Below are 20,602 nucleotides of genomic sequence, written 5' to 3'. Positions count from 1 at the left end.
GAATTTTTTCCGAAAATATTCGGCATGTCGGGCTCAAATTTTCAGCGATAACTGAAATCTAATGCTCTGCTTTCAATATTTAGTGGGTTTATTTCATTTGCTCTATCAGATAATGATAAGCATATGCTAATGAGGCAAAAATTGTAAACAAAGATTCGCCGAACTTGTTTCAATAACAACTCGCCAAAGCACGTGAACCAAAAGAGATTTACATGAAGGACGTATCATAATGCAATACTTAAGGTAGGATGATTTTCAATGCAGCAATTTGTTATTTAATAGTAGATCATTCCAGCTTTATTTAACACAAACAATTTAAATGCTTTAAAACGTAGACATAAAGTAGTATTTATATTTACATGGAATATTTTTGGACTTTTATAAATCTTTCGATCAACCTCAATTTTCATTCGACGAGGAACAATTACTTTGTAAAAAAGTAATTTTTTTCAAAAAAAAAGCATGGAACATGGTTTATCAATGTAAGTATTTTTATAGTTATAAACACAGCGGAAATACTATTTTTACATAATCACCAAAGCACAAATGGCGTTTTTTCCTTTCAATAGTAACCAAGTAGACTGCCATAGTTACTCTAATAAGCGCCGCGGTGCTTTAAGTTTTCTTCCTTTCCGAAAAACACGGTACTGTATGTTTTATTCAAAATCGATACGAACAGCGGTCAGCAAAAGCAACGTGACCAAAGATAGTTTTGAAGGCCTAATTTCCTTCTAAGACGTCATAGGCAGCGTTAATTGCAAACAATGAAAATCGACAAGCGTTGCTGGAATGCTGGGCTGGAATGTTGCAGTGCTCATTTTGGGGCTGCGAGCTTGCCCTTATTAGAGAGCGGCGCTTATTAAAGTAGATAACGTTTCTTATTCCACAGTATTCAAGGCTATAGTAGCCTGTTCAGAGTGAAGACAGCGCCAAAAATGCGCCATTCTCCACCATCTGAACGCCGCTAACAAGCTAAGGTTGCAGAAGAAAACGCCCATTAATTTATTTCCACAATAAGATTTCATTGTATTTTGAATGAAAGTAATTAAACCGATTAATACAGAGGAAGTTCAAACTAATAGTAGAAATCCATTCGGAGAACATAGAGATTTCTCACTAAGCGTGACACTTTCATTCTATTTTTAGATTTCCGTGTTCACAAAGGTCCGCAAAATCCCACATGGAAGTTGATATTTTAGATTAAAGCTCCCTGGTCCTCTCTTCCTAACCATTTTAACAAGTTAAATTCTCTTCGTTGGCCACAGTGATTCCCTTGGCTAATTTCATTGGCCAAGAGTCTTCCGACGCAAAAGACTAATCTTTTAAATTGAAAATAACTTTACGAGTGGAGTTCTAGTTTTCTTTGAGTCTATGGTTAACGAGGCGCGTATCGCCGAGTTGAATTGTTAGAAGTAGTATAGTAGCCTTGCCAGTTTAATTTAATTGAGAGTGAGCTAATAAAAGTAACAGAGTGTTTGTCATTTGCAAATGAAATAAACAATAAATACCAATATCTAAACATGCATGCTTCAAATGTTTGCGAGTTAAACGCTGACGCATTGGATTTTTTTGAAATCCGGATTTCACATGCTTTTTGTGAATATGGCTGAATTATTGAAATAGTTGGCGTTGCTAGTGCATAGATAGTATTGAAAAGAGTTTGGTGGTGAAGAAAATACAGTAACCAGGAATCGAGCCAAGCTTAAGCCTTCCGCTGTACAGTGAATCTTGATTTAACGGACCTATATAATAAGTCCTGTGGTAAAGACCCTCAAGGCCTTGCTTTGTTATATCGATATTCGACTGTAAATTGTATCCAGCTAAATAAGCTAGAGAGTCTGTGTTGCAATCAAAGTTCCCCCATCACACGTACATCAGTACTAGCGCTAAAAAGGAGTCTTTTATTTTCATGCTTCTCGCAAAGAAGACAATGGAGAAACGGTTTGTAAAGGAAACTGTTTTTATGGAAGAGGCAGGCAACATTTTAGCCTGCTCAATGCGTTCAGATGGTGGGGAGCGAGTTAAATCGTCCGCCCTCTACTATCTGAACGCCTGGAACAGACTAGCGGCATTTGTGCCCAACATTATTATTCATTCAAAATATTTCCCCAATTCTGATTGGCTACAAGCACACGCATAATTCACGATAACTAGCTACTGATGACCAAATTGGGAAGAATTTTGCGATTAATGAACCGATGACGTCAAAAGTGCACTTCCTTTTAGGTTAATGCATCGTTAACCGAGAAGATCTGGGGACGAGGTTGAGTTGGTTTGGTTGTGAAAACAAAAATGGTGGACATTTCACTCGTTTCAAGATTAAGAACTAGGCGAAATAATAGCTAAAAACATGGCAAGAACAGCAAGAAGATAACTAGAAGGCCGACATCTGCTATAATTATTTTGGAGAATATTTGCGGAGTTGAACAACCCTTAACGGGCACTATCGAAGATGAACTTAACATCGATGGAGGTAAGCATGTTTTTAGCTATGCTTTTAAACTAGGAACTATTTTGAATAAATAATAAGACAATTGTTGAATTCGGCTTTCGTATCCTATGAAGAATTATGGAGATCTCCGAGGGTGTTATCCGCCTCGATACCACCCTCCTAGATCTCCATAATTCTTTATAAGATACTCAGCCTCATTCATTAATTGTTAAATAAAACTTGCTTAACTGTATATGTTAATTATTTATTAAGATAAATGGAAAGAGTCATTGATCTCCGGCATGATATCTTAACTTTATTTATCTTAAATAACCAACTGCTACGTTTAAAAATAAATAAATATTATAATGCACTTTGTGCCAATTACATAAAAGAAATCAACACTTAATCATCAGGTCGAATCAGAGGTATTTCTTCAAGAGTAGACTACGTCATTAGGCTCAAAACAAATTCTAAAGTAGTTTGTTAATTTGCCAGCTTCCAGAGATCAAAAATGAATTATTATTTATTTTAGTGAGTGGAAAAAAATCCTCTTGTGTGAAGAATAGATAATATTCTTCTATTATTAAGTCTTTTAAATCATTTTCCATACAATTTTTAGCAGTGTTTTGTTCTTTTGCCAAGCTACTATAATTGAGTGAAGAGGTTAAAATTGCTCACAATTAGAGTTTTTTTAAAAAAACCTGTGTAGTTTTTCTGTGTCTAATATCTATTAATTTCCTAGTCTCTATTGTGCTGACCTCTTTGTTTTAAGTTAATCGTAATTATTAAAGGTCCTTACACCTAAGGATGAGGCTAAATAAACAGTCTCTACCAGCTATTTTAGTTATCCTAATCAATACATTTTCATTCCGTGCCTTCAAGAATATAGCCTGCGTGAAAGGTGTTTCAAAGGGAGGGGAGGGGAAAGACTCGTGAAAACGCGAGGGCGCACGAGGAAGGAGGGAGGGGAACAGGCAAAAACATCTAACGTCGTTGCAGGCGTTTTTTTCCTTCTCCCTCGCGCGCTTGCACTTTGTGTACTCGCGCGCCACCTTACTACCCAGTTAAGCGCCTTCCTAGCAGGCTTTTGAAGAATACAGCAAATCAGAGAGTTAAGAAACCGTTTCATATTCTGTGTGCTACACAGGCTGTAAACAACGGTAGTTTTCTGAATCAATCTATTGAATAGGGAAAAGACACTGATAAAAAAATAGGGTATAACTCGAAAAAAGTGACTTTCGTCTAGTTTACCTGTGATGTAATGGTTTATTCGTTTACATCTTAGGCATGAGATATATTAGATATCCGATGTTTTCTCGTGGTATACCGTGAATATATATCCCACTCGTGACTTGACTTTCCACAATTCCTGACCAATCTTTGTCAGATCACTGTATTAGCCTCAAGGCTCGTGCATCATATAAGAAAAGAAATGAAGTCTGCCAAGTCACCTGTAGAAAGTTTCAAGATACAACGCAAGAATGTGTTGCATGTATTTTTCATTATGCCTAGTCGGTATGTATGCCAATTCTCCAAATATTTCATATGAATTTTCTTTTTGAGTTATGAAATTAACTTATTATCACGTCTCGTTAAAAACAAAGATCACAAGCAGAGGTTTCATGTACGATATCATTGATGATCTATAAATAACGTCATGTGATCACCAGTCCATGAATCAGCAGTGAAACGTGAAAGACTCTATGTTTATCCTAGCCACTAATGTCAAACGAAAAGTCTTCCCTTCTACTGTTGAAACTAGACAAAAGACGAACTGGTAGATTGATTATGGACATTCATGAGTTAAATAAGATATTCTCTCGTACTGGAAAAGTCCCGAGCCCTTCAAACTATTAAATATACGTTCTCTGCCATTTTAAAACCTTAATTAAAGTAAAATATTTCAAAGGCACTTATAAGTAAATACAAAAATGCTTATATAGACTAACCGCTCTTGGGTTTTTCCCACGAACATATAAGTTATGTTTCAACTTGGATTTGGCGTTTGTTGATTCATTATTGTCTCTAAGTATTTTAGATTTGCTATTCCTTTTTTATTTCAGGGAATTTGTTTAAATATACCGTTTCTTATCCAGTCCCTTCAATGAGTGGGACCGCAGTTTTCACGCCGAGGGACTGGACAAACAAACCCACTCTGATTCTAACACTCTGTAAATTGATTGCAACAAATTCTTCTGTCTTCCTTCAAAAAAATAAAAACAAGGCATGATCCTCGATGAGACGACTTCTAATTCTTCTAAGTCTTACTCAAGACATCAAATTAGGTTCCTCGTGTGGAATTCTTATTTTTTCGTAACTCCTCTTTCTGGACCAAGACGGCCAAGTAGGAAGCTATAAAATATGAAAAGACAAGTCTGTTGGTGACTTTAAATGTAAAACATTTTAAAATCATTGGTGGACCCTGCAATCTGATTGACTTTCAACAATGTGATTTATCCACGAATCACATACACTATTTTTTGCTCTAAACTGCATTTTATTTTTGCTTTCCATCACAAAATAGGGTGTAAAAGCACTTTCGGTCCTACTCAGTTTTTTATAAACTGGCTGATGGATCAAAAAATTTAAAAGAATAATGGAACTGACTAAAATCCTACATGATTTGGGCAATTAAATTGTGGGATTTCGATTCGTTGAATTTTGGTCACTTTGAAATCATAATTGAGATTATATTTCAATTCGAATTCGCGCATTGTGAATTCACGCAAAACAGGTTCACAACAATTTGCACTATGATTTTAGTCAAACAGCCATGATCCAGCGGTAGGGTTTTATTAGTAAATGATAGAGTGATTTTCGTATAACCTTGAAATGAAAAAGCGCGAACAGAAAGAACAAACGAACGAAAATAGAGCGATTTGATTGGTTTATCGAATGGATACAAACGCACGTGGCTTTTGGTTGGTTAAGCAAACGCACGGGTAAAAAACTCTATGCCCGAGAACTTTCTAGAAATTAATCGATACTTCGCTTTTACGTCATACTGCAACACGATTGGCCAATCGAACAATGCCCTCTCCATATTAGGGTTTTCTTTGGCGGGAAAACGAAGAGTCCATGTTTTGATCTTTTCATCAATTGGCTGACAAAACAAATAACGAAAACGTACGCACTGAAACCATTTTTCAAGGTCATAAGAAAATCGCTCTAAATGAATAGTGCAATGCTTAAAGCATACTGACCCACCTATTTTATCTCTAGAATGTTGAACTGTGACGCCTGCATGCCGGCCTTTGATCTGTCTACTCTTCTAAACTTTCCGTTTTCTTTAATTGCCAGATACCCCGTGTCGTTATGTTGACGTGGATATGTTAGCGGCCTATAAGTTGTAAAACTATTTTCTTCAAATAGTTCCAGGAACAAAGAGTCGTTTGTTTTTTTTTTCTGAAAAAAAAAAACCAGAAATAATCTGGGTTAGAATGTTACAGCTGGTAGGGGAGAGGGATAAATCTAAAGTATAGTTTAAACCATTGACTCTTAGGGCGATTTATGGTGAGGTATTTTGTTATTCTGACTTTGGAATCTAGGGATAAAATCATACGGTGTTATCATTCAGATAAAACCTTTTTAATCAGAAATTTTACATCATAGTACTACGACCTATTCATACTCGATACTTCGTCGAGGACGTGAGCTATGATTGGCCCATTCAATGTTGGGTGACACTAGTTGGAATCGTTGCACTACAATACTGATACGTTGATCTAACTAAATGTTAAAAAATGTTTCTAAAAACTTACTGTTCCTATAAATTTTCCTCTTCTCTTGCCTCTATCCTCATAAGCGAGGTAACAACCACAGTGTACTCCTAAAAATCTTTTTAGCGTTTTGTTGTATGTTTGGATTTCTAAAATTGCTAAAGAATAAAACAAAAAATGTTGTTGATAAGTTCAAACTGACATGAAAGAAGCTGTACTTCCTTCACAGAAGAATTGGTTAAAACACGTCCTCTGCACAAAACAGGCAGGCACGGAATATAGCGGGTTCCTGGTCCCGCCAGTTCCAAGTGCACGGATGTAGGATCAATTTTCAGCCGGCTAGCATCCTCTTTCCAACAGCAAATACCAGAGGATACTCCCTGTGATGGCCCATATGGGGAGGCCCCGCCAGAAAGGGGTACGTTATTCAGGATTTCGGGTACTATAAAAGGGTGGGGATTTCTTAAGTAGAAGTTTATGAAAGGGAAGCGAAATTTTTAATTGAGCTATTCAAAAGGGTCTTATACTGAAATATTTGGAATCGATGCAACTTATAGTTGTATCATAAAATGAAAAGAAGAAATATTGTTTCTAGGTATGTGACAGGGGCATCATGTTTCAGTGTATCAGGTATGTGGAAGGAGTTTCACTTTTACCCAAATTTTATATAAACAGGTACGGGGTTGGACCTGGGGGCTGAGATTTCTTAACAATACGTTGGTGAGTAGCTCCCCCACGAGAAACGAAGGGACTGGGAGACACAAAAGGGCTGGTATTAGAGCTTAGCAAGGCCGCAGTCCAGTATATGTTGAGTGTAATGTCTTCTCGTGGCAAAGTACACCAATGGCCTAAATTGGTTTAAGATCAACCTAACTGACATTGTTACTTGTATGAGGCTTGTATGATCTGAATAATTCTTCAGATGACACTCAGCCTCGTCTAATAATCGGTAAATCTTTCGACATTAACTCAGGTTCGCAAATGCGTACTATGGTAAGACAATGCTACAAAAGTCAACCCTCTCATTAGAGACCACCCTAGCCTGTTAACAGCAGACGCATTTCCGGTCGTCGCTTCTCTCCCTCCGAGAAGCGACGACGGGAAATACGTCTGCTGTTCGCAGGCTGAGACCGCCCTTGGTGCACGACAAAGTGGTCGCTCACGGGAGGTGGTCGTCTACGGAAAAACTCAAGCGAATGAGCTCAAATTGAACTGATTAAAGTAATTACATAAGTTTATACCTTTTAGAACAGATCGCAACACAGCCATTTTTTTTTGTAACTCACATGCTTTCATTGCACTTTATCAGCGCTAGTAAAAAAGTGAACTTTTGTGACATGCAAGCTGAAGGATATTTTTACAATCATAGGTAATCATGCCGCCGAGTGGTCGCTTATGGGAAACAGAAAACAAGAGAATAAGTCAAATTCCAGGCCTAAAAGTGGTCTCGGTCGTTTAAGAAATTTAAGTAGTGGCCGCTTACGATTTTTTTTTTAAACAGTATTTGACTGAGAAATAGAGCGGTTATTTTCTAAGTGGGCGCTTAAGAGGGCGGTCGCCAATGAGGCAGTTGACTGTAAAAGCAAAGCAATCGCAAAATTATCTCTCAACTGCACTGACTATTTTTAGTAAAATCACTCACTTACTGTAATTTGATGAATTGTTCAGTGTTGTATCAATGGTTCCGTTGGCTAGAATTTCCAAGAAATAGCCGGTCCTTGAAAGTAATTGGGCGCGTACTCTATTGGTCGGAGCATTTCCAACTACATGAAGGTGCGTGATGGATTTGGCCACCCGCGATCTTGACTGTCGGTCTTTTGACGATTTATAGTTGATGGGTATCCCTTGGATAAAGTTCAATGATGTACAATAGAAGAACAGGTACAAACAAAGAGACTGTTGACAGAGCAGAAAAGAGTTTTGTTAGTCTAAAGCATGGTAGCCTTTGTACAGCGCCCCACCCCCTCCCCCTCAGAAAAAATCGGAGAAGGGCCCCTCATGTTTTGTTAAAGGTTATGGGAATGTCCCACTTTTTTCGGGTCACAGTTGAGGTGAAATGTTATCTTAGTGTTCTTAATTACTTTTTTCATAGCTTGGAATTCTAAAGGAAAATATCAGATATGATTTATCAAAGGAAAAACAAAGCATGATAGGTTTTTGGTAACTTTTTTAGAAGAAAGAAATCAATGTTAGCTTGAAAAAGTTTGCCCAATTTTTTCAAGATGCGATTCGTTACATCTTTGCCATCGAAAGACTTACATCTACAGTTAAGGTATAATAGGGATAACGTAATGTCGAGTAAATGTGAAGTGGTCGTCGCCAAGAGGTTTTAAAAAAACAAGGGAAAATATATAAAACTGTTGTTTCCTCAGCTTTATGTACCAGTCAGTTGTATCGTTTAGCAACACTAGGTTGTCAGTTAAAGGATTTTCATAAACAGGTACACGTTTATTGGTTTCCATCCAAGAAGTACTTCTCCTACCCTACAGCACTCTTTTAATGCACCTCGGTGTTGCTTGGTTGTGTGGTAAAAAAAGGTCATGCGATGCAAAAGTTTCGACAATCTCATCATTACGTACTAAAGAACTTTACGGAAAGATTTTCGGTAAATTAGTAGTTTGCTTTAACCCTATGATGTAAAGGTCAGTCGCCGAGCGGGCTTTGTTTCTCAAACATCTGGATCCACGATTTTTTTTAGGAGGGGGTGAACCCGTCTCTTGCTCTACTTCAACACCAATAAACCACATAGTTTTTTTTGGGCAGAATACCAGTTGTATTAGAAGACCGCTGGTCATCTCCGGGGGGCCGGAGGGGGGTGCGCAGCCCCTGCACCCTCCCCCTAGATCTGCCCCTGGGTTTACCCACTGAATTCAGTATTGCGTGAATGAGAAAATGTTGATTAGGAGATAATGAATTTAATGATCTTTGATTTTGGCAGGATTTCACGTAACACGCCATAGTTTGTCTATTTTGACAAACTGCCATCATTTAAGAGAATTACTAGAGATGAAAATCACTAGAATCACTAGAGATGATCAGAATAGAATGATCTAACACTAATTCCGTTAGACAGCGTCAGTTATACATTGCTTAGCTTGTATATGGTATAAATTAAAACAAAATAGTGCAGACCATACGAGAACCTCGAAACTGTGGAGCGACAAAAATGTTTGGCATGTATTTGAAAATTGAACGGATTTTTTGCTTTCATAGGGCTTTTTTCCAGCTTGTCAGTAAATTCACGTTATATTCATTACTTTTGGATATTTGGCTACGAGGGAATCGGACTTGCCAGTACGACCGACCTCGGTCGACAACGGGCCCGAGTCTTGACCGTAAACAATGAAGAAAATTCATATAATTTGCAAAGGAATGCCTCGTCATCTGTAGTTTATCATCTTTTGGTTGTCTTCCGGGAAGTTTCATAGCCAGATGGCGTAGACTTTCCGTCCTTTCGCTCGAAACTGTCCCCCGGCTATTATTCAGTTATGACCGTCAGATGAATTGACCTAATAAATAGGCGGCAATATGAAGACGAAAATATTATTTTGTTTCGAATTCGTGCTAGAAACTTTTCACCAGTTCTTACACATAGCACTCTTGGGTTGCCTGTGGTGAAACTGCGCGACAACTGTTTTGTGCGAGACAATTCTTGATCACTGAAGCAATATCAAAGCATTTAAACCATCTTAGTGAGATCATTAGGTGTCAAACTTGAGGAAATATGTTTGTTTGCCATTGTCTTAAGTCAAATCACTTATAATTAATTGAGTTTTAAAAGACTCATAAATTAACGGCAAATGAACCTGTAAATCGACCGCAGACAAATAAGTACTTAAGCTGGCAAAGTCTCAGTTAACTGAACAGAAGTCCTTTTAAAATAAACTTGTAAAAAGTGCATGACTGGTGCCTTCTGGAGAAAAAATCAATAACATTGCGTACAACAAAAGAATTAATACTTACTTCCGGGCATAAACCAATACATTTAGATCAAACTGCGTAAGATATTAGTTTTAAGAAAGTTGACGTCGTTAGTCAAATTCTTGAATAATTAGAAGTATTTAAGTGAAGTATTTTAGGGAAACGCGTCACAATATTATAAGTGCGAAGTATTATAAGATGGACCCTTGACGTTTTGTAAAGTCGCACGAAACTGAATATAACTCGGCATAAATAGCTTTGAAGTTCCTTAACTCTTCTTCTAGATGAGTGTTGTTTAAAACGAGTCCACACATTGTTATATTTCTTAAATCAAACAAGCCAAATCTGATGATAGTGCAGGACACACGCCCCTTCACGCGTGAATGAAAAACTGGAGTCACGCGGAGAAAAAAAATAGAGTACTGAGGTAAGACTGTGAATATTTAAAATGGAACTTGAAATTCTGAAGCAATTTTGCACGTACAGCAATTCTACGTGGCTCATCTTTGAAGGCTATCTCGACAAATATGCTACCTAAGTAGGAAACTGGCAAAACGAAGATGTGAAACTAATTGTTTAAAGTTTGCACTTTTCGACAGCTTTCCTGTACATACTAATAACATAGTTAAAAGGTCTTTAAAAAATTGTCTTGGTCTGTAACTACAAACAAGCTGTTTTTGAAGGAATACTGTTAAACTGAGACAAAAGACAAAAAAAATGACCAGCTAATATCAGACCAAAAGGCACTCTCACAAATATATTCCTCGATGTCTAAAAAATGTCATTTAGTAAGCGAGTAGGACAAAAAAGGGTTTAACTAACGAGAATAAAAGTACAAACTAACATTTAAAAAAGCAATTAACCAGCACAAAATTAATCCAAAAGTTAGTTTTAAAACACTAACAAGCAAACGTACCAGAAACAATTTATATCTCTGTGTTTCCATAATGTTGGCCTTCTGTTCAGCTTTGTCCGATTATGGCCCTGAACAATCCCAGCTCAGCCGTCTTTAAACAGTGATCGTTTATAATTCAATTTCCTGATCGCTAACGTAAAAACCGGCGGATTATGAGAATTGGAAGATCAACAACAAAGATTCCTTCTCACTTGAAAATTGGCGGACGGAATTCAGTATTTAAGTTGGCCGGCCACATGGGTTGAAGAATTATAAAAAACTTCAGCTCCGTCCAGTTTTAATTCAAATACATTTCCTCTCCGGTTATTGGCTCCCATACCCACAACAGATTGTTGATTTTTAATTTCATAATTCACATACTTTGGGCTCTGGCCCTTGAAATTTTTGGGTGGGCGTTTAAGTCTATAGAAGGATGGCTGAGCGATTTTTTTTTTTTTTTGTAATGAACAATATTGCACACGATGCATGAATTTGTTTGGTGATTGTACAATTTGATGTGCGACTGTATATGTTTGTTTTAACATAAACGCCCATATTAGACCTCTTGGTCAGTTTATTTTTACTTCTCTATTGTAAAATGGGAGTAGGATTGATCGAACGGTAGCCTCCAAAAGAGGGTAGGATCGAAAATAGAACGGAAAACCATAATTCCGCTTTCACTTACACTTTCCTGGAAGTCCAAGTTCAAGTGTGGGAAGATTCAGCCGAATTCCATTATTGTGAAATAATTGTTAACTCAGCAAAGTAGAAAAAAAATAGCTCGGCAACTTTGATTAAATTTCTATGAATGCCAAGTGAAGAATTTCTATGGATACCGAATGAAAAAGCTTTCAGTTTTAGGGTTAAAATGTTACGCAATGGACAGGACCAAAGCTCACGCACACTCAAAGTGGTCACATTTTCCGGGCACATTTTTGAATTTCTGGCTCACCCTTGCTTAGTATGAACCTGAAACACTCGAGAGTGATGTAAAACAAGTTTACGATAACGAAAAAGTCAGCACGAAAGAGCCCAGAAAAATAATGAGTAAAAAACAAAGAAAAGCTCTACTGGTTTTACACCGATCACAGTTATGGTCATCCCATCCATAAAGTTATTTTCTAATCACTGGAAGCCTAAATCGGTTTGCTGGCACGGGCCATGATTACATAACCAAGTAATATTTACTGCACAATTGTTTTATTTTGAATTGCATCACAAATGTACGTCCAGAGGTTTCCACCGATATTTACATGTAAGTGTGCCTCCAGGCAGAGACTACACGACCCGATATTTACGGGCCTTAATGACGAAGATTGTCGGGTCAACCCATGAGAGAGCTCATTATCACACTTATCTCGTCAAGCCTTCATTTGACTCGCTCTATTAAAGGCAAACTTACAAATAAAACAAGTAGACAAGATAAGATAAACGATTTCAGATCAGTGTCTGTTAAGACTATAAGTTGTCATAACACGTCCTCTTACAAGATAAGCTTTCAAGATGGTAAGAAGCTTAATATGTATTGAAAAAAAAACCCTCAGACCTCGGTCCCATATGACTGAATATATTTTTTTCGAGTCGCCTGCAGAAATTTGCTACTAAAATTGTCCCCACACTCTAACTATTCACTGCTCTTCCGCAGTGTTCATTCCCAATAGTGTTTATCAACATTGTGAAAGCTGGAATTTTTTCAATTATCTCTTATCGTCACGCTAAGGATTGATGAAGTCACGAGATTTCCTCGTTATTTTTATCATTTTTCCTACATCACTTCGGTATTTAATGACAGCAAACAGACAAGAGTGTCTCCTGGTCTGTAAGTGGTACTTAACCTGAAATTAAGTGTTCGTCAGTTCAAATTCCTGAACGATATATTGAATGATGGCAAAATATTATTTATTTTACGAACCTAAACATTTTTGGGAGGATATATTTATCTTCAAATCATACTAATCCTGTCTTTTTAAGCGAGCTTACGCAGAAATTCGTTTTGTCGAGTTGGCTCGAAATTCATCCATGTCGCCTTTTAGTCTTAACAACTTTCTCCCAATCGCTTGGAGTTTTCGCAGTCTTAGCCCACTTTAATAAATTAAATATGAGTTATAAATGGCCCAGACGACCTATTTAGCTCTGAAGCGTATCAATGTTCGTGATCATGATGATGTTCTAAGGTGCATAAATGTTTCATTTGTTATGTTGAAAAAAACAGTAATAATATATTAAGTGACCTTTTTGTGAGTGCAAAATTTTGCAACTAGTATTTACATATAGGTTAAACATGGCCAAATCAGCAAAACGAGAAAAAAGCAATGGCCTAGGCTTCTTGTCTTTGATTAATTTTTGCTTATTTTTTTTTTTGGAATGCAAGGTGGGAGAATTAAGAAGACCCACTGATTTATCAAAAACTAGTTAGTAGTAACTTCACTGGGACGCACGCAACGGCTTTGACCAAACATCAAAAATGTCCTTGAATCTCAACCTGGTTTTCAATTTGAGATCTCAAGATTTCAACGAGTATTTTTGAAATCCTAGCGTAGTGAGAGTCCTTAGTGAGAGTCCGCTTAGCTACATTTTCCACGCTTAAAGTAGCAGGCTGGATCATTCACACATGGTTTTATCGCCTACTGCTCATGTTTATGAAAACTTTATTTACAAAACAATGACACAAGCTCATGCTCAGGAAACACTTGATTCACGTCTTTTCAACTTGAAGATGTGATCAAAATCATTTAGTCTCGTGGAAGAGTACAGAAGATGATCTCTGATAATTGCTAACCAGACTTATACCCCTAAGACGAAAGTTACAAACTGTATTTGATTTTTTTCTATAATGTATCTGATAACACCGGGTGGTTCAATTAATTTTCTGTTTTTCCGATTAAGCTTAATCCTCCGTTCGAGAGTTTTCCGACGAAGTCTTTGACTGAAAACGGAGGTGACGTCAATAAATGGCAAATTACACGTACTTACAGTGGAAAACCGCTTGTTTGGAGGTACAACTCATGGTGATACAATTAAACCGGCAATCGTCACGACTGTAACCCGCAAATATGCTAAACTCTCATGGCCCAATAGCTACTGCTGATTTACTGGCTTCCTCACTACTTTGTACCTGACCAACAAAAGACCTATACCATTTCATTTCCAGACATACAACATCAGTCAAAAAGTAAAAATGAAGCTGATTAGGTAAAAGTATAATCCAACGAAGATACTGAAGTATTTTTGTTACGATGAAATTGAAATTCATTCTCGGGAAATGACGCCATCGACCTCTCCGTGATGTTCTGAGTCGCCTGATAAACGCAACTTCCCATAGGTTAAAGCGCTATTAAAAAAGCATCAAGTTTGACCTACACACCGGAAAAGAACACTTCTTATTTTCTATAGGTAAGACGTGACATATCAAAATGAGTGAAATATACATAAAGCTATTAAAAGGGTGATTTACAAAAAGCCGGAAAAGAAAATTAACAGACAACCACAAAGTACATTAACCACCACGTCAATCCTGGAGGAAGCATAAAAAAGTCTGTCTTCCTGATATCCTTGGGCATTTTCTTAAACGTTACGCGGCAAAGTTTAGCAAAAAAATTGGTCACGTTAAAAGGCAATGACAGGACTAACAAACTAACAATGAATTTATCGGTGAAGTGAAAAACACGGCCGATCAAAAGCTTGGAAATCCATTTCACCATATTTGGCGGTATCCCACGGTTCTTAGGTAGATAAGTACCGTACGTATCTACTTCGCATACTAAGGACTATATGTTATAACTCAATAGTTATTTCCTGTTGACTGAAAGTTTGGCATGAGTAAAAGTTAAGTAGAAGTGCATAGCAGAACTAGGAAAAAGGCCTTTAACTTCTGGATTTTCCTTTGCAATACATGTACATATACTTGCTAGTGTTCTTACGGATTTAACTCGAAAACTTCTTCGAAATGTTTTAACACTCGCTTTAAAAGTTTTATGATAGAAAGATCGAGTGAAAAGGCTTTCTTCCCGTGGAAAGTTTTCTTTTCTGTTGGATCAGCTTTTTTCAATGTTGTTGTCATTATTTTCATTGTTTATAAATCAACTTATCAACTTTAATACTTATTTTTATTGTTCTTAATGGCTTAAACTAATGAATCATGGTCCAGCTTGGAAGACTGAAATAGAAAACGAAGATCGTACACATCGACCGGCCTTCCTATAATTGGTCTCTCAATTTTGCGAGTCAGTAAAATTCATGACATTATTTATGGTTCGATATACAAGAAAATATCCTGCTAGCAGAATCGCTTCGATCTAGCAGGGTAACAAGAAAAATTCTTGCGACAGAAATCTGAGGAAAAAAAAAATTCCTGAGGATGAAAATCACGGAAAGAAGATGAAGCTTCGGGTGGTAACTCAGGGTTACTTGAGTAGGCGTTTGATTGAACACCCTCCGCGTTCGACTTAGTCACCCCGGCCACACCCTTAGATAAAGACGACTACATTACGTTTAAGCGCATTTAATAAAGTGGGGGCGTAAAAGCATAAACCGCCACCCTACAGTTTGCGTGAGAATTTCTACCACCCTCGAATTTTTGGCTTATAAACTGATTGGGTAGACTTTAAAGTATAGGCCCCAGTTGTTCAAACGTTGGATAGCGCTATCCACCGGATGAATCACTATCCAACGTATAAGTGTTAGGGAAACCGATTGCGCTGTCCAGTGAAAAGACTTATCCGGTGGATAGCATCAAGCACCTTTTGAACAACTGGGGCCAGAGCTTTATCGGTTACAGTTTACAGTTAGTGTAGCTATTGAAACGTTTTGTCGTACATGCGGGATCACTGACTTGCTTTTCATTCTTTCGAGCCTTACGCCAACAAAAACTGAAAGAGCTTTTCGGAAGTGTCCTTTTTGAATTAGCTGACTAAAGCTCTTTACTATGCTTCTTCGAATGACTGTATGGATCTAAAAACATGCAAGACTAAAATTAATTATATATTATAAATTATTGAATTAGCTGACTAAAGCTCTTTACTGTGCTTCTTCGAATGACTGTATGGATCTAAAAACATGCAAGGCTAAAATTATAAGCGAAGTTATACCTTAAATAACGATCAACAAGATCGCCCTTTGTTATTCATGATGTCGAGCTATTTCTCAGTTTTAGGTAATTATGACCAAAAGAACGCGAATGCTTTGCCCTAACAAGCCAACCCCCCCACAGTGTAGACATGTGAATGAAGCCGTCCCAAATGCTGAAAGGTTAGCCCGTTTCGCAAAAAAATGTACGACGAGACTACTACAGTTTGTTAGGGAGAGGCATTTATATAAAGTTCCTGCATTACCTACAAAACTTTTCTCGTAAAACGCAAAAACCATTACTCACTTTTCAGTTATTTTTTCTATCAGCTCACTAACATGCTAGTTAATAGCCAAACAAGTGTTTTGATATTTAAGATATGTGACAGAAACGGTTTGTCCGCCCGTCCGTCTGTGTCTATCTGTCTATCTGTCTATTGTCTCTCTGTTTATCTATCTGTGTGCCTGTGTCTTTCTGCCTGTCTATCCATATGTCTCTCTGTCTGTCTATATAGCTGTCTGCCTGTGTCTTTCAAACTGTCTATATGTCTGTTTGAATGCCTGTGTCTGTCTGTCTGTCTATCTTTCTATCTATCTATCTATCTGTCTATAGATATGTCTGCCTGACTGTCTGTATACGATATACGCGTCCTCTGTATCCACTGCTGAACTATATGCCAAGGTAAATAATGACCTAACTCACGTTAGGGACTGGCTTCTTGCAAATAAGTTAAGCTTAAATGTCACTAAAACGGAGTATATGTTCTTAACAACTACCTTCAAATTATCTAACTTAGGAAGAGACTTTCCAATTAAGATTGGCAACAATCATGTTAAACGAGTCCAAACAACAAAATATTTAGGAATTCACTTAGATGAAAATCTTAAATGGAACGAGCATGTTGACAAACTTTGTTCAAAAGTCAATCGATCCATCAGTGGTCTAAAACAGGCTCGTGATTATGTACCATTAGATGTTCTAAATACTATTTACAAATCTCTTATCCAGCCTGTGTTCGACTACTGCGACGTTGTTTGGGACAATTTAGACCAGGGACTTGCCACTAGGATCCAGAAATTACAAAATCGTGCTGCACGCATAGTAACCTTTCAAGGTTATGACGTTCGTTCAGCACAAATACGAAAACAACTAAACTGGGAAGAGCTTGCCTCAAGGCGTCAAAGGCACTTAAGTCTATTAATGTATGATACAGTGAATGGAAATGTACCTAGTTACTTAAGCGATCTTTTCTCGAATGTCTGTGAGAACAACCCTTATAAGTCTATGCTAAGAAATGCGGAATATAATGTTGTACTGGACCACGTTCCAAAAACAGAATATTATAAGGGGTCTTTCTCATACAGAGGAGGAATGCTGTGGAATTCATTACCAAATGACATAAAAGCGTCTGAATCTAAAGCTATCTTTAAAAGAAAACTGGCTAGTAGGCAGGCAAACTGTTGACTACATTTTACTATATTTTATTATTTGTACATATTTTTAGTGTAGTTGTACAGTATTTACTTCTGTTTCTATACGGCTTTCATGTTAAGAAGTTATGTAACTTATACCGTATTCAAATAAAAGTGAATCAATCAATCAATCAATCAATCTGTCCATCTGTCTGCCTTTGTCTTTCTGACTGTCTGTCGATTTTTATGTCTGTCTTCCTGTGTCTGTTTGTCCGTCCACCCACCCGCCCGTCCTTCCGTCTGTCTGTCTGTTTTTCGTCTTGTTGTGGTTTCAATCGGCTCCACGTTACAGAATATCAATCATATCCGCTTTATCGAGCACGGTAACGTTTCGGGTATCGGTTCAACCGGTTCACAATGTATATCGGAAGACACAGTCGTTTTCTTCAAACAGAAAGGTTTTGAAATATTTCCAGAAATACATAAAAACTTAATAAGAGGACGTATTTACAGAATTTCCAATTGAAAAATGGTCAGCATGGATAACTCTTGCCAAGATTTTAAAATGATTTAACTAAGTTAGGTCATGTTCGGGGGTTAGTGGTCGCGGCGCGCAATGCGTTTTAACGGAACTGTGGAAATGTTTAGGGCTGTCCAGCTCATTTTGTTGATATAATAAATCCCAATTACGCGACCTTGTTCCATTGAGAACTTGCGAAATTACTTGTGAGTGACAACGACAGCTGCGTGTCAAACAAATGTAGTCTCCCAAACATTATAGCAAACGTTACAAGCAACAAAAATTGAATTTGTAAAACAGTTAGACAGGTTAAAAAATTTTCAAAAATCACCTTTGCGATCCCTTTTTTTCAAATCGTTTTTTTCAAGTTTGTCCATCCATGCCATTTTTTGTATTTCCTGTGTTATTTATACCTTTTTGTCATGTTTTGAGCGTTTTTTTTTTAAGTTTTATTTAATTTGGTGGCAGATCTTTAAAGCACAAGTGACTTATTCTAACAGTTGATACAGCATTTATACCTTCACCTAGGTGGTACGAGCGGTATTTCTCTTTTACCTCTCTTCCCACTTTGCCTGTCAGAGTGTTTTTCCTAAAAAGTGCTGGACAAGAACAACATCCCCTTGTATTGAACTTCATAACAATACATTTATCCAGAAAGGTTATTCCTCGCGTCACCCTCAAAACAGGAACACCATTCCAATCATTCCTCTAAACGCTCCTCGCTGGATATTAGTGATTTTTTTTCTGTTTTTTTTCCCTATACGCCCGGCGGGAAGTTCCTTGCCCGATTCAAAAATCTCAGTTATACAGCGTCTAGAAGTAGTTTAGTACATTCCAGGAAATCCGAATGAAGTATATAGACAGAAGCTTTATCATTAGGATCTATCTCGAATTCTTATTACACATAACTAAGGGATAATCGGTTCTTTAGTATCATTACCATAAAATTATTACTTGTCGTGGTTTAGCGATCACAGTACGGCTATGACTATGTGATGTGAGTCAAGGTTTCACGGTATATAAAGGAGAACTTTTGGTGTTCCAAAACTGAATGAAACGGAAGCCACGTTGGTGTACTCCAAGAATTGAAATGTTTTTTTCTCTCTAAAAACGTTATTTAGATGAAAGCTTAAGACAAGAATTTTTGACGTTCAGCGGAAATAAGGAGTAAGTAATTTTTGTTTATCTTGAGCTTCTTAAGAATCGATGGGAAAAAATGGAAACGAAAAGGTTCCACTATTTTACTCAGTTCTCCTTAATGTTAGCACATTCAGCAAAATAAGGCGCGCTTAATTGGTGAATGAAGGCGTAAACGAAAAATATTATTGTTCATCAGCTGCATTTGATTTGCCTGTCTTAGATGATCTCTGCAGTTATGAGACGGGACGCCAAACTTGTCTTGCTTCGTGTTACTCATGCAACCATCATTAGTGTACATAAGCATTAACCGCAAAATCAACGTCGCCGGGTTGCGTTTTGTTAAGATAGCGTGATGTATCATGATTATTTATCTATGTATATCATGTGGTGAATTGACTTCAAATTTCATTCCAGATTGTTGTTTTATTCTTGTTGCGTTTAAAAAAGGCGAACTGGGGCGACAGGCACTCCAAGGATGCCATGATTATTATATATTTCGATAGTACTTGCCTTCGTGGCAGGCGCCGAAAGCGGAGGGGCAAGGAGAGAAAAAGGGACAGTGGATTCCCTTTCGCCACTCTTCTTTCCCCCGTCCCCTTTTGCGCCTACGATAGTACAATCTAGGACCTTCTTTCTTTACCAGAAACTGAGTAACAATAAAAACTAAATCCAGCAAGACCAGGGGCCTGTTTCTCCAAAGTCCGGATAACGTTTCGGCCCCGAAAACCTCTTTCGTCTTTGTCTTGTTTGCATTCAAGATCGAGGTTCCAATAGTTTTGAAAATGACCTAAAAAAAACTATCAGTTCACAAAGCAACGAAAAAAATTGACTGGTTTGTGAGCTAGGAACTGTGCTACTATTCAACAGGGTTTGACTTTAAAAATTTGCCTTCTGGTCCGAAAATTTTCCGAGACTTTCGAGAAACGGGCCCCGGGCTCCTTATTGATTACCCTGGTTAAATATGCTACTATTATGATAATTATTTTTATAATCATGTCGGTCATAGGCGGATAAATGTACTGAACCAAAAGTAAAGGCATCGTATGCAGCATCAATTATAAGCCTTGTAAAGTAACTCGTTAGAGGTTCATATTCCTGTATGAACAAGGATCCGTTTTTACAATGTAAACCGAAAAAAGAATAATAAGATATTTCTTCACTTTATTGAAAATTGTCTAGTTTAAAACTTTGGAGCAAGAAAAGTCAGAAATTAAACCAAAAATGAATCACAGGCCGGTTATCCCAAATTGAAAACTACAACTAGATAGATATATCTCAATCCTCTTTTTGTCCAGGTATTCATGTCATCTGTAGAGGCTGAAATGAAGGAAAATTAGGCAAGATTGTTTACACTAAATACTGAACAGCTAACCGAGACTGTTTGTTGCCTCCGATGCTCCCAGGGATTACTAATTATATTCGGAATGGAAAAGGAGATTTACCGGAAAAAAGGTCTCGAATTCAGGAGCTACACAAAATGTTGAAATGCTGGCGTG

The 20,602-nt window shown here is 37.4% G+C and overlaps 1 protein-coding gene across 1 annotated transcript; it reads right to left on the bottom strand.

Moving 5' to 3' along the window:
• Positions 1–2,729: 2,729 nt before the first annotated feature.
• Positions 2,730–11,199, bottom strand: LOC140933245 (putative fibroblast growth factor 1). Its single transcript, XM_073382765.1, has 5 exons — positions 10,991–11,199; positions 7,800–8,049; positions 6,196–6,311; positions 5,642–5,839; positions 2,730–4,786 (listed from the first exon to the last, which is right to left on the bottom strand). Exons 1-4 carry the CDS (start codon positions 11,018–11,020, stop codon positions 5,642–5,644), a joined length of 594 nt encoding a protein of 197 aa, XP_073238866.1. The 5' UTR covers positions 11,021–11,199; the 3' UTR covers positions 2,730–4,786.
• Between the last annotated feature and the right edge of the window lie 9,403 nt (positions 11,200–20,602).

This window comes from Porites lutea, chromosome 4, assembly GCF_958299795.1.
Source record: "Porites lutea chromosome 4, jaPorLute2.1, whole genome shotgun sequence".
NCBI classification, from domain to species: Eukaryota; Metazoa; Cnidaria; class Anthozoa; order Scleractinia; family Poritidae; genus Porites; species Porites lutea.
Note: the sequence above shows the minus strand (reverse complement) of the source record. Positions and strands in the feature narration are given on the sequence as shown.

Coding starts and splice junctions, on each gene's coding strand:
- LOC140933245 (XM_073382765.1), bottom strand. CDS start 11,020: ATGGAAACACAGAGATATAAATTGTTTCTG. Junction 8,050..10,990: donor AGAGATATAAATTGTTTCTG/GTACGTTTGCTT, acceptor CTCTGTCAACAG/TCTCTTTGTTTGTACCTGTT. Junction 5,840..6,195: donor GAGGAAAATTTATAGGAACA/GTAAGTTTTTAG, acceptor TTTTTTTTTCAG/AAAAAAAAAACAAACGACTC.